This window comes from Ammospiza caudacuta, chromosome 2 (genome assembly GCF_027887145.1).
Source record: "Ammospiza caudacuta isolate bAmmCau1 chromosome 2, bAmmCau1.pri, whole genome shotgun sequence".
Lineage (NCBI taxonomy): Eukaryota > Metazoa > Chordata > Aves > Passeriformes > Passerellidae > Ammospiza > Ammospiza caudacuta.
Window position 1 is genome coordinate 785,837 of NC_080594.1, and position 13,847 is coordinate 799,683.

General features: G+C 61.7%; 3 protein-coding genes across 3 annotated transcripts; 2 read left to right on the top strand and 1 right to left on the bottom strand.

The window, feature by feature from the left end:
* The first annotated feature begins 227 nt into the window (after positions 1–227).
* Positions 228–2,024, top strand: LIPT2 (lipoyl(octanoyl) transferase 2). Its single transcript, XM_058823194.1, has 2 exons — positions 228–708; positions 1,566–2,024. Exons 1-2 carry the CDS (start codon positions 228–230, stop codon positions 1,796–1,798), a joined length of 714 nt encoding a protein of 237 aa, XP_058679177.1. The 3' UTR covers positions 1,799–2,024.
* A 910-nt stretch (positions 2,025–2,934) lies between these two features.
* Positions 2,935–5,361, top strand: KCNE3 (potassium voltage-gated channel subfamily E regulatory subunit 3). Its single transcript, XM_058824942.1, has 2 exons — positions 2,935–2,957; positions 4,878–5,361. The coding sequence occupies exon 2, from the start codon at positions 4,881–4,883 to the stop codon at positions 5,169–5,171; it is 291 nt and encodes a 96-aa protein (XP_058680925.1). The 5' UTR covers positions 2,935–2,957; positions 4,878–4,880; the 3' UTR covers positions 5,172–5,361.
* A 6,069-nt stretch (positions 5,362–11,430) lies between these two features.
* On the bottom strand, positions 11,431–12,640 carry LOC131572049 (pre-mRNA-splicing factor 38A-like). Its single transcript, XM_058824941.1, has one exon. The coding sequence runs from the start codon at positions 12,622–12,624 to the stop codon at positions 11,686–11,688; it is 939 nt and encodes a 312-aa protein (XP_058680924.1). The 5' UTR covers positions 12,625–12,640; the 3' UTR covers positions 11,431–11,685.
* Between the last annotated feature and the right edge of the window lie 1,207 nt (positions 12,641–13,847).

Consider the following 13,847-nt stretch of genomic DNA (forward strand, 5'->3'; position numbering starts at 1 on the left):
TCCCTCCCCGCCTCCCTTCCGTCCCCGCCCCCCTTCCGTCCCCGTGCCCGCTGCTTTTCCGTGTCCCCGTGTCCCCATCCCCGTCCCCATCCCCGTCCCCTGCCCGCTTCGGCGCTGTCCCGGCACTGTCCCCGGGTGTCCCGGCCGTGTCCCCGGCTGTGCCGGCGGTATCCCGGCCGTATCCCCGGCCGTATCCCGGCTGTCCCCGTGTCCCCCCCGGGCCCAGCATGTGCCCCCGGGCCCTGTCGGTGCGTGTGCTGCGGCTGGGCGCGGTGCCGTACGCGGAGGCGCTGCGGGTGCAGGAGCGCTGCGTGGCGGCGCTGCGGGCGGCGCGGCGGGGCCCGGGGCAGCCGGTGCCGGTGCCGGTGGCGGCGGAGAGCGTGGTGCTGAGCGAGCCGCTGCAGCCCGTGTACACCTGGGGGCTGCGGGGCGCGCCGGGCGCGGCGGCGGCGGCGGCGCTGCGGGCGCGGGGCGCGGCGCTGGTGGCGGCGCGGCGCGGCGGGCACATCACCTTCCACGGGCCCGGGCAGCTGCTCGCCTTCCCCGTGCTCGACCTGCGCCGCCGCCGCCTGCCCCTGCGCGCCTACGTGGCCGGGCTGGAGGCGCTGGTGCTGCGGCTGTGCCGCCGCCTCGGGCTGGGCGCGGCCCGGGCGCTGCCGCCGCCCTACACCGGGGTCTGGATGGGCGACAGCAAACTCTGCGCCATCGGTGAGCGGGGACGGCTCCGGGAGCGCGGCGGGAGCGTGGAGCCGGGCTGGGCACCGGAGGTGCTCCCCTGGAGAGGAGAAGGCTCCAGGGAGAGCTCAGAGCCCTGGCAGGGCCTGAAGGGGCTCCGGGAGAGCTGCAGAGGGACTGGGGACAGGGCCTGGAGGGACAGGACACAGGGAATGGCCTCCCAGAGGGCAGGGATGGATGGGATATTGGGAATCAGGAATTATTCCCCGGGAGGGTGGGCAGGCCCCGGCACAGGGTGCCCGGAGCAGCTGTGGCTGCCCCTGCATCCCTGGCAGTGCCCAAGGCCGGGCTGGACCAACCTGGGATATGATCGGAGGCGTCCCTGCCCATGGAACTCCTCCCAGCCCAACCCAGCCCATCCTGCGATTCCCTGGGCACAGGGCAGGGCACTGCGGGAACCTGGAGCTGCAGGGGTGGCACTGGCACGCAGGAGGGGGGGACAGCACAATCCGGAGCCCCTGCAGCCCATCTGGCTCCCAGCACTGGGCACCCCTTGCTCCCAGGGCTGGCTGCAGCCCAGTTCCCAGCCTTGCCCCTTCCCTTGCACCCCTCCACATCCTGCACCTCTTCCCGGGACCCTGCAGCCTGGATTTGGGGCCCATTGGAAATTCCAGGGGTGTGAGGCGCTGGGGGATGCAGGGCTGGCGTGGAGGGTCTGGACACGCTGCTCCCCATCTGCCCCGGTTTTGGGGGGCCTGTCAGGAAACTCAATGTTTGGGTTTCCCCTGGCAGAAGGGAGCACAGCGTGGTGGGGAGGATGCTCTCAGTGCTCTGGGCAGCGCGGTCGCCCGGTGTGACGGAGCTGACGGGATGTGCTCTCGGCCCCGCAGGTGTGCACTGCGGGAACCACATCACCTCGCACGGGCTGGCGCTCAACTGCTGCACCGACCTCTCGTGGTTCGAGCACATCGTGCCCTGCGGGCTGGAGGGCAAGGGCGTCACCTCGCTCAGCCGCGAGCTGGGGCAGCACGTCGCCGTCAGCCAGGTCCTCCAGCCCTTCCTCGACTCCTTCCAGGAGGTGTTCGAGTGCACTTTGGTCTCCTCAGAGGACCCCGGGGACTAGGATCGCTGTGCTGCCTTGGCCGGGTGTGTTGGCGCAGGGCAGCCCCGGGGATCTCTTGTGAGACAATTCTTGTGCCTTTGCCTGGGGACTGTGAGTGGACCGTGGCACAGGGTTTCAGGCTGCTGCTGGAGCATCCAACCCTGCCCTGTGAGTCTCCATCCCTCGGCTGGGACCTCTGTGGGTACCACAGTCACTTGCGGGGGAAGTACCCAAACAGGTGCTTTTGTGGGGCTTTTTTCTGCTTTTTGCCCCACAGGAATTAAAGATTTGTGTGAATGCTCATGAATTCACATGAATGGATTCACTGGGTCATCCTTCCCTTGCTGGCGGATAAAAAGAGATTTTATATATAAAGAGAGTTGCTGGGAACTTTGGCTGCCAATCCTTTTCTCATTTACTTACCCCAAGGCTTTACCGATGCCAACCTTTTCCACACCCTGAGCCCATGGAAAACCCTCACGTGGCAGAGATCCTGGCGCCAGGGAGGGTGGAAGGCGGCTGTGAACCCCGGTGGAGAGGCCACTGTGGATGCAGTGGGAAAGGGGCAGGAGGAGGAGGGAAAAGGCTCGCTGTTCTGGGGGCTCCCCCTGCCCCACAATGCCTGACCCCCAGCCGGAGCCCCTCGCTGCTGTTCTGGGGGCTCCCCCTGCCCCACAAGCTCTGGGCTCTCTCTGTTCCGGCACAGCTCTGGCAGCTCCCTGTGAGCGCCCCGCGGATGCTCGGTGGGGCTGGGAAGGGGGAAGTGGAGCAATGGAGCCAAAAAGGGGGAAATGGGGCAGGCTGAGCTCCAGGAGGGCACGGTGAGCAGGAGGAACATGCCCGGGCAGGCTCTGTGCCATGGGAGGGCTCGGGGACCGCGGGACGAGGAGGGGCAGGGACAGGGACAGGGACAGGGACAGGGACAGGGACAGGGGCAGGGACAGGGAAGCGTGTGCGGGGCAGCGCCGCTCTCCCGCCCCACAGAGCCCCATAAAACCCCATAAATCGCCACGGAGCTGTCCCGGCGCTGGGTCTGGCTGGCCGGGGCAGGTGGCTCTGCCCGGGAAGGGGAGGAGGCTGGCGGCGCTCCCAGCCCGCCGCATCCCTCCCTCGGTCCCTCCCCGCCGGCAGCGATGCTCGCTCAGTCCCGCTCAGCCTGGCAGCACGGAGGGCACACGAGGTGAGTGCGAGCCCCTTCCCATGCCCGGTGCCCCCTCCTCACAGCCCGTGCCCCATCCGTGGGTGCCCTCCTGGGACAAACCCAGACCTTGCCCCAAACCTCCCCATTCAGCCTGCTTCAGTCAGGAATGCAGCCAGGACCGACCTCATCCCCGCGGGCTCGTGCCTGCTCGGCCCCTTCCTCCCCTCCCTCCTCCTCCTCACAGCTGGGGTGTCCTCCTGGGAGGTGCCCCCCGAGTTTGGGGCGGCCCATTTCGGATCAGCTGCCCCTACAAGGGTAGGAGGAGGTGCAGCAGACAAGGGGAGCTGGTGGGGCACAGGCTGGACCCTGGGGGGACAACAGTGGGGACTGGCATGTCCCAAAGGAGGGCACACCGTGTCCCAAAGGGTGGCACACTGTGTCTCAGAGGAGGGCACACCGTGTCCCAAAGGGTGGCACACTGTGTCTCAAAGGGTGGCACACCGAGTCTCAAAGGATGGCAAGGATAGCACACTGTGTCCCATGTCCCCTCCTGGCCGTGCCTGCCCCAGGGCCCCAGCAAGCTGTGAGGGGAGCCCAGGGGGCTGGCAGGAGGGCACCAAAGGAGGGGTGGCAGGTCACAGGGGCCTGGCACCCACAGGGAAGGGAAATTACCAGGGAGGTTTAGGGCAGCAAGATGGGTTCACAGCGATCTGTGGGGAGCTGTGCCAGCTCTGCACCCTGCAGCGGGGCAGGACACCCAGCATGCCCACACATCCCTGGGGAAAGCACACTGTGAGCCCTCAGGACAGCTGTGTCCCCACATTGTCCCAGCCCTGGGGAGGAGAGAGGGGCAGGCAGCTGCCCCAGAGCCCCGGGAGATTTATCTCCGCCAGGGAACGACTGAAATTTAGGGACAGGGCTCCTGGGAATGAAAGGGCTTGGTGCTGGGGTTCCAAAGGCTTTGGCTGCTGGGAATGAAAGGGTTTGGTGCTGGGGTTACAGAGGGTTTGGTGCTGCGTTACAAAGGGTTTGCTGGGGTTACAGAGGGTTTGGTGCTGGGTTACAAAGGGTTTGCTGGGGTTGCAGAGGGTTTGGTGCTGGGTTACAAAGGGTTTGGCTGCCGGGGTTACGGAGGGTTTGGTGCTGGGGTTACAGAGGGTTTGGTGCTGGGGTTACGGAGGGTTTGGTGCTGGGGTTACAAAGGGTTTGGTGCTGGGTTACACAGGGTTTGGTGCTGGGGTTACGGAGGGTTTGGTGCTGGGGTTACAAAGGGTTTGGTGCTGGGGTTACAAAGGGTTTGGTGCTGGGTTGCAAAGGGTTTGGTGCTGGGGTTACGGAGGGTTTGGTGCTGGGGTTACGGAGGGTTTGGTGCTGGGGTTGCAGAGGGTTTGGTGCTGGGGTTACAAAGGGTTTGGTGCTGGGGTTACAAAGGGTTTGGTGCTGGGGTTACGGAGGGTTTGGTGCTGGGTTACAAAGGGTTTGGTGCTGGGGTTGCAGAGGGTTTGGTGCTGGGGTTACAGAGGGTTTGGTGCTGGGGTTACGGAGGGTTTGGTGCTGGGGTTACAAAGGGTTTGGTGCTGGGGTTACGGAGGGTTTGGTGCTGGGTTGCAAAGGGTTTGGTGCTGGGGTTACAAAGGGTTTGGTGCTGGGGTTACGGAGGGTTTGGTGCTGGGGTTGCAAAGGGTTTGGTGCTGGGGTTACAAAGGGTTTGGTGCTGGGGTTACGGAGGGTTTGGTGCTGGGGTTGCAAAGGGTTTGGTGCTGGGGTTACAAAGGGTTTGGTGCTGGGGTTACGGAGGGTTTGGTGCTGGGGTTACAAAGGGTTTGGTGCTGGGGTTACGGAGGGTTTGGTGCCAAAGTGTTTGGGCACCCTGCTCTGCGGCAGAGGAGCGCTTTGGGGTCGGTGCTGTGCCCCCATTGCTGTGAGCGCAGCCCCTGCCCCCGCTGTCCGTCCCCGCAGGCCATGGAGCGCACGAACGGCACGGAGCCGTGGCAGCGCAGCCTGCAGGCCGTGCTGAGCGCCCTGAACCGGAGCCTGCACGGGGCCGGGCCGTGCCCGGGGCAGCCCCCGGCCGCGCCGGTGCCCCGGGACCCGCGGCGCGACGCCAACGCCTACATGTACATCCTGTTCGTCATGACGCTCTTCGCCGCCACCGTGGGCAGCCTCATCCTGGGCTACACCCGCTCCCGCCGCGTGGACAAGCGCAGCGACCCCTACCACGTCTACATCAAGAACAGGGTCTCCATGATCTGAGCCGGGAGCGCCGGGCCCGGGGGCACCGTGCCGGGCATGCCCTGCTCGTCACGGGATGCGGCAGGGCTGCTGGAACACCCCGGAGCTGCTGGGAACACCCCAAAACTGCTGGGATCCCCATGGAGCTGCTGGGATCTCCATAGAACTGCTGGGAACCCCTTGGAGCTGCTGAGAACCCCCCAAACTGCTGGGAACCCCATGGAGCTGCTGGGAACCCCTTGGAGCTGCTGGGAACCCCTTGGAGCTGCTGAGAACCCCACAGAGCTGCTGGGAACCCCTTGGAGCTGCTGAGAACCCCACAGAGCTGCTGGGAACCCCTTGGAGCTGCTGAGAACCCCCCAAAGCTGGAGGAACGCGACCTGCAAGCCGGTGCTGGTCCTGCAGCCCCACCTGGGCTCCAGCAGTGTCCAGGGGTGCTCCTGGTGCTGAATCCCTGCGGTGTCCGAGCTGGGCTGGCCCTGCTGCCCTGCAGGGAATTAAAGGAGCTGCTGGGGTCGCTCAGGGCTCCTGTGTTTGTCCCCCGGGCCAAGGGGGGGGTCTGGGCCAATCCCTGGGGCACGGCTCTGTGCCAGAGCCCGGGAAGGCTGAGAGGGATGAAGCTCTGCCTGTGGGCTGCCAGGGGACTCAAGGGCAGCATTTTGGGGCACCAGAGGAGAAATCCCCGGGATGGGACACATTCCTGGGTTGGAGAGGGATGGGACACATCCCTGGGGTGGAGCGGGATGGGAGAAATTCCCGAGATGGAACGGGATGGGACAAACCCCCCGGATGGACGGGATGGGGCAAATCCTCGGGATGGAGAGGGATGGGACACATCTCCGGGAAGGGACACATGCCCCGGTCTGGGACACATCCCCGGGCTGGAGGAGCCCAGCATTCCCATCCGGGCGCTCTGTCCCTCTCTTCGTCCGTCCCCCTGTCGGTCAGTCGGTCTGTCGGTCAGTCGGTCTGTCCGTCTGTCCCCCTGTCGGTCAGTCGGCCTGTCCCTCTGTCCGTCAGTCGCTCTGTCCCTCGGGCGGCGCTGCCGGAGCCCCGGGCACGCTGCCGGATCCGGCCGAGCGGCTCCCGGCGTGTCCCAGCGCCTCTGCGGGCTCCGGATCCGGCCGTGCCGGGCTCTTTCCTGCTTCCTTCCTGCTGTCAGTGCCGCTCTGGCCTTTTGTACCGAATGCGGCTCCCAAATGCGTTTTCCATGGGCTGGGGGGGTGGAAGGGGGATGTTCTGGGGTCCCGCTGCCCTCCTTGGCTTTGGGCTCCCCCGGTTCGGGGCTGGCCGTGGGGTGCGAATGGCCGGGGCAGTGACTGTCCCTGTCCTTCAGAACCGGCTGTGGGGCAGCGCCCGTGTCCCAACCTGTCGCTAATGGCATAATTAGTGCCTCTAATTGCAGCTAGATTAGCTGGCCCGCGGGAGCCTTTCCGCCTGCATTCCAAGGTCAGGCACGGCCGCAGTGCTGAGCCCAAACAGTGACGCCAAGCCCTGATCCAAGGAGTAACAGTGGATGTGTGTTTGGGGCAGGGCTGGAAACCTTGGCACCGGCAGGGCAGCAGCTTAGTGACCATTCCTGGTCTGCTGTGCCCTTGGATTGGCCACAAACCCGGAGCAGGGGAATGGGGAGCCCGTCCTGGGGCTGATCCCGGCGGGATTCCCGAGCCAGGCGGGGTTTTATGGGTGCAGGTGTCCTTGAGAACAAACCCTGGATCAGGGGGAATGGGGAGCCCGTCCTGGGGCTGATCCCGGCGGGATTCCCGAGCCAGGCGGGGTTTTATGGGTGCAGGTGTCCCCGGGCACAAACCCTGGATCAGGGGGAATGGGGAGCCCTTTCTAGGGCAGATCCCAGCAGGATTCCCGAGGCAGGCAGGGTTTTATGGGTGCAGGTGTCCCCGGGCACCTGGCCCCAGCGGGAAGCGGCTCCGCTCTGCTCATCCGGCACCTGCATTGCTGGGAAAGGAAAACAAAAAACCTTTATCTGCACACAGAGCAGGGGAACCGGGCCAGGAGGGACAGAGACACGCTGTGCTGCTCCTTTTCCTGCACCTGCTGGGGTTTGGCCTCCTCCAGCACCTGCACCTCCAGCGGGATGGGCCATGGAGCAGCCAGGGCCGGGAGGCGGGACATGGATGGGATGGGATGGGATGGGATGGGATGGGATGGGATGGGATGGGATGGGATGGGATGGGATGGGATGGGATGGGATGGGATGGGGGCTGGATGGTGAGTGCGGTACCCCAACCTCCCACCCCCAGTCAGGTGCAATTCTTGCTTTTCCCACTTCTCAGAGAGAGGGATGAATCTGCTGACTCCAGAATCTGATGCTGTGACCCGAGGGGGAAATCCCTGTTGAAGGATAGCATGCCATAAACATCTGGGGGGAGAAAAATAAATGCTGCTCATCCCTAATCTGGCAGATTCTGAGGGTGGAAATCCCTCCTGCAAGACACAGGAGGTCAGCAGAGGTTACCCACCCGATCTGCAATCCACTGGCAGCTCCACTGTCCATCCAGAGAGTGAAAATTTGGGAAATCCGGACCAGGGCAGGGCAGGGCAGGGGGACTGGGGTGGCCGGCTGAGTGCCACCAGGCCGGGTGACAAGATGCCAGTGCCACCTTGTGGCAGCTGCCTCGGGGTCCCGGTGTCGCATGCCTTGGCTGAATCCCCACATCCAGATGAGCAAATTGCAGCTGCCTACATTTGGGTTTGACCAGTGCAGATAGGAAAACCCATCAGGCTCCCGGGAGGCCGAGACATTGGAGATTTGTGTGTTGGCACAGAGCAGCAGATCACGGGTCAGAGGGTGTCTGGAAAAGGACATGGGAACCTGTGGGAATGGGGCTGACCTTGGCGCAGCGGGTCAATGCCCGGCTTGTTGGGGCAGCAGGAACCTCAGGAGCCGCTCTGGGGCTGCTGCTGTGATGCTGATAAGGAAGGCACTGGGGGAAATGATAACAGCTCCGTGTCGCTGTAGGGCACGAAGGAACACAAGCGCACACCGCTGTTCTCAAGGTGAAGATAAAAATAAGTTTCTTTTCTGACTCCAGCATTTATAGATTTCCAAGAGTGACAGTGCCACCTCTCCAATGGCACTGGACAAACCAACAGCCCATCAACTTTCTCCTCCTCCATAAAGGAATGCAAAACAATGAGTTACTTACAGAAAGTGTGTGAGAAAGATTGCTACAAGAATGTCAACATCAGAAAGCTTAGGAAATCTTTAAAAAGATTTTCTGCTGCCTCAGGTCCTGCTGGCTGTGCCAGCCTCACTGAGCAGGGGAAACTCTGCTGCAGTGCTGAATTTGCAGGCAATCCCAGCATGGGAAGAGATGAGAATCTTGACTGCTCCATGTTTCAGAGGGCTGGTTTGTTATCATATTATATATATATATAATATTAAAAGAAAATGATGTATTGAAACCACACTAAAGAATAGAAGAAAGGATTTCACCAGAAGGCTTGGAAGGAAAGGAATGCAATGGAATGGCAATAATATCTTGTGACTGACCAGAGAGTCCCAGACAGCCGGACTGTGATTGGCCATTAATTAATGAGACCAATCAAAGATGCTTCTATTGCGTTCCACAGCAGCAGATAACCATTGTTCACATTTCATTCCTGAGGTCCCTCAGCTTCTCAGGAGGAAAAGATCCTGACGAAAGGATTTTCCATCAAACACACGTGTGACACTGCAGGGAGCAGGCAGAGCCCCAGGTGCGGGTGCTGCCCAGGGCCGGGCTGAGCCAGCCTCACATCCCCGGCGCTGCTGGGATTTCCTGTGTCACTACCAGGGAGAGCGAGCAGGGTGCTCAGGAGACAGAAATAATAAAATTTTAACCCAAAAATCCTGCCCCGGGGGCGGCACTGAGGGGCTCAGCAGCTGCAGGAGCACCTGGGGGTCCCCCAGCACAGGCTGGAGAGACCGGGAGTGCTGGAAAAGCAGCTGGGATGGCTCGGGAGCGCCGGGCTGGAGCTGCACCACGTGGAACAAAGGGTGGAAATTGCCATGGAAACCTCAGGATCTGCTGAGGTTTGAGATCTACTGCTTGAGACCAGTGACTTGCTCCCATCACGGGGCCCCTCCATCACGGGGCTGGTCCCAGTGCTGTGCGCTGGGTTTGGGTGTGGGACAGCCCTGAGGATGCTGATGGGGTGGGAGACACCTGCCTCTGATGCTGAGGTGTGCCCCAGCGCTCCTGGTGGCAGCAGGACAGGGGGATTGTGTCCATGAGCCCCTGAGCCCAGTGAGAGCCCACCTGCAGCCCTGGGGACACAGCAGCAGCACCTGGAGAGAGCCCAGCGGGGGCTCCAGGGTGAGCAGAGGGACGGAGCAGCTCTGCTGGAAAGGCTGAGGGTGGGGATTGCTCAGGCCGGGCTAGAGGAGCTCCAGGGTGAGCTGAGTGTGGCCCTGCAGCACCTGGAGGGAAGAGAGACTTTGTACAAGGGCTCAGGACAAGTCTGCCTCAAACCAAGAGAGAATGGATTTAGATGGGAGGTTAGGAGGAATTCTTTGGCCCTGGATGCCTGGCAGTGCCCAGGGCCAGGATGGATGGGGCTAGGAGCACCTGGCACAGTGGGAGCTGTCCCTGTCACAGCAGGGGTGGTGCTGGCACCGGTCTGGTCCCATTGTGGCCCCGTGTTTGCCCTGGCAGGCCCAGAGCAGGGTTCCCCTGGTGCAGGACACAGAGCAGGGTTCCCCTGGTGCAGGACAATGCCAGCACGGTTCCCCTGGTGCAGGACAATGCCACAGCCCCGTGTGACACTGCCCTGCTTTGGAGCTGCCATTCCCTCCCGCCGAGCCCGGCCGCGCTCCTGGCGGCTCCCAGCACCCGAGCTGCAGCTGCCAGAGCAGCCTGCCAGCCCTGCCCGTGCCAGCCCTGCCCCTTTCCATGCCCCCAGCCCTGCCCGTGCCAGCCCTGCCCCTTTCCATGCCCTCAGCCCTGCCCGTGCCAGCCCTGCCCCTTTCCATGCCCCCAGCCCTGCCCGTGCCAGCCCTGCCCCTTTCCATGTCCCCAGCCCTGCCCGTGCCAGCCCTGCCCGTGCCAGCCCTGCCCCTTTCCATGCCCCCAGCCCTGCCCCTGCCAGCCCTGCCCCTTTCCATGCCCCTGCCAGCCCTGCCCCTGCCAGCCCTGCCCCTGCCAGCCCTGCCCCTTTCCATGCCCCCAGCCCTGCCCGTGCCAGCCCTGCCCCTTTCCATGCCCCCAGCCCTGCCCGTGCCAGCCCTGCCCGTGCCAGCCCTGCCCCTTTCCATGCCCCCAGCCCTGCCCGTGCCAGCCCTGCCCCTTTCCATGCCCGCCCTGTTGGCCCTGGGCTGTGCTGCTGCTCCCTGGGCACTCAGGGGAAAGCACAGAGACCTCGGCTCTGCTGCCACCGGGGAATGGGTTTCAGCTTTCAAAACTCTTCTGGAGGCCCCGGATCCCTGGCAGTGCCCAAGGCTTATTAAGACTTCTAAGTGAATTTTTAAGGATAACATTGAAAAAATGGAGGCCTCAGAAAAATTCATTCAAGCTCAAACCAGCTTGAGGCTTTCCCCCTTCCCTCAGTTGTACATGCACAGAGTGTGCAAAACAAAACAAAATTGCTGTGAGTAGTAAATTGTTCTGACAGGGTATCACCTTGGAAACCGAACTCTGGTGCTAAGTGCAGGTGATTAACATGATTAGGTGTGAAGGAGCCATAAGACATACTCATTAATGCCCCTGTCCTTACTTCTCTGCTTATTCCAAGTGTTGGACCCTGGTGAGCCACAAAAAGTGTGGTTTTTGCCCCAGCACGTGACTGTGCAGTACATGGCAGAGAATATATATATATTTTTTTTCCTTTTGCTTAATAGTACTTTAGACCTTTCTGGAATGTGCTGCAGAGTCTCCTGCAGGTTGTGACCCCAGAGCTCTGCTTCTGGCAGTGACTTCCTATAAATAGCTGGTTTTTTACATATATAATGTGATAATTTAAATAATTTAAATGATGCAAACAATCCAGGCCAGGGCTGCTGGGGGATTTGCAGGGACAAGGAGCAGGGATGCCCTGTGGCACAGCCAGCTCACCCAAAAACCCCAAACACCCAGAAACACCAAGAGAGCCAGTGCTGCTGTCCCTGTGTGCCCCCGCAGGGTGTGTTCCCAGGGCCACTGTCCCTTATCTGCCCCCTCCTGCTGCAGCTGGACAAGGCCAGCAGCCTTTTCCACAGGGAGCTGCTGCCCGCTATTTTCAATCTTTTTTATTTAAATTTATTTTTTTTTGAAAGGCAAACCTTTCTTTTTTTATTGCTCTTTAAGTTTTTACAGGCTTCAAGAAAAACAATTGAAAAAACATCTTTCAAATTCTATCACAAGGATGAGTAACTAACTACATAAAAAGTATCCTTAGCTTACTGTTAATAAAAAAATTCAAGACAACAAAAAGAGAAAGATGGTAAAAGAAAGGGACTGCTAAAGCAGCCAGTAGAGAGTCAGCTCTCCTGTGGAGCAAACAGGACAGCGTTAGACTGCAGCTCAAGGTCCTTGAACAGTGGGCTCGGTTTTGTTTCTTATTCATTTCCTCGCCGACTCTTTTTGTGGCTTTTCTTAGATCTTTCAGGTGATTTGGAATGACTTCTGTGTCTGTGACTACGGTGATGCCCTGGAGATTTGGACCTCGATCTGTGGCGCCTGTCCCGGGACCGGCTGCGGTGCCGCCTGGGGCTCTTGCTGCGGTGCCGCTCGCGGCGCGGCGATGGGCTTCTCCTCTTCGGGGAGCGGCTGCGCCTCCGCGGGGAGCGGCTGCGGCTGCGCCGGTAGCGCACGGCCGGGGAGCGGCGCGGCCTGTCCGGGTCCCTGTAGCCCCTTCTGCGGCGCTCGGGAGACGGCATCCGTTCCAGCTTTTCATCTTCTTCTTCCTCCTCCTCACTAGATTCCACATCATCCATGTCTTCCTCCAGAGCACTAACACGAGGCTCAAGTTGCTCAGCTTCTTCCAGAACGTACCGCTTCTGCAGGCGAGGCAGGATGATGTCACAAACGCGCTCCTCATGGAGTAGCTCATCGATAAATTCATCCACGTGCATCAGCTCAAATTCCCCGTTCCTGTTCTGACTTTTAATTTTGCGATAGTCGTTGTACAGCGGTTCCAGGTACTTGTAGCAGTCGATGGCGGTGCCCGTCAGTCTCATGTACAGCGCTCCAAGCATTCGGACATACTTGAAGTCTTCGTTTTTTATGAACTCCACGATGATGTCCTTCTCGGGCTGGATCTGCAGCATCTTCAGCGTCAGGCACAGGAAGGGCGTGGGTTTAATGTTCCCTCCATAGACTCCCCCCACGTATTTCAGCTCCATGGCCTTGTCCACCACCAGCTCGGCCGTGAGGCCGAAGCATTCCTCCTTCCAGTACTTGGACTCGTAGATGCGCGTGCGGATGATCTTCTCCACCAGGTACTGCGGGTTGGTGCCGTGGATGCTGTGCGCGTCCTTCACCGTGCGGTTTGCCATGGCGGCCGCCGCTCGGCCCCGCTCCCGTGCGCGCCGCGCCGCTGGCCGCCGCTGCTTTCCGCCGCTGTCCGCCGCTGCTTTCCGCCGCTGTCCGCCGCTGGCTGCCGCTGTCCGCCTCCGCTTCTGCCTTTTCAGCCGCAGGCGCCAGCAGGGGCGGGGAGGCCGGTGACGCCGCGGGCCGGATCGCCCGGAGAGGCGGGGACGGGACCGTCCGGAGAGGCGGGGACGGGACCGCCCGGAGAGGCGGGGACGGGACCGCCCGGAGAGGCGGGGACGGGACCGCCCGGAGAGGCGGGGACGGGACCGCCCGGAGAGGCGGGGACGGGACCGCCCGGAGAGGCGGGGACGGGACCGCCCGGAGAGGCGGCGCTGGCTTGAGCGGCGCCGCCTCCTCCCGTCCCCCGGAGAGAGATAAGGGGGGAGGTGAAGGTTGTCTCTGCGCAGGCTCGGGAGAAAAAGTAAAAAATCTCCTTGGCGCGGCGAAGCTTCGTCCCCCCGCCGCGAAGCCGGGGGCGCCGGGCAGCCCCAACTCATCCCCCAGCGGGCACGGTGGAAACGGAGCCTGCCCATAGCAGTTAGAAATCCATTGAAAGACGGCTGCTCGGCGTTTCAGAACTGGGAAGAGCTTTATAAATGCTGGGTATACAGGAGGCAAAAGACGCCCCTCCCTCCAGACGAACTGGATAATGGAATTCAGGCATTCCCAGACAAAAACATCCAAAGCGTACAGGACATCAGCAAAGAACCCAAAAAGCTTTGCCCATCGAAAGAACTCATAGGGATCTGTTGCTGACACCCTGCACAGCCTGGAGAGACCGGGAGTGCTGGAAAAGTAGCTGGGATGACTCTGGAGCTCCGGGCTGGTGCTGCAGCGTGTGGAATAAATGAATAAATGGTGAAAATTGCCAAAACTGCTGAGGTTTGAGATCTACTGCTTGAGACCAGTGACTTGCTCCCATCACGGGGCTGGTCCCAGTGCTGTGCGCTGGGTTTGGGTGTGGGACAGCCCTGAGGATGCTGATGGGGTGGGAGACACCTGCCTCTGATGCTGAGGTGTGCCCCAGCGCTCCTGGTGGCAGCAGGACAGGGGGATTGTGTCCCTGAGCCCCTGAGCCCAGTGAGAGCCCACCTGCAGCCCTGGGGACACAGCAGCAGCACCTGGAGAGAGCCCAGCGGGGTCTCCAGGGTGAGCAGAGGGACGGAGCAGCTCTGCTGGAAAGGCT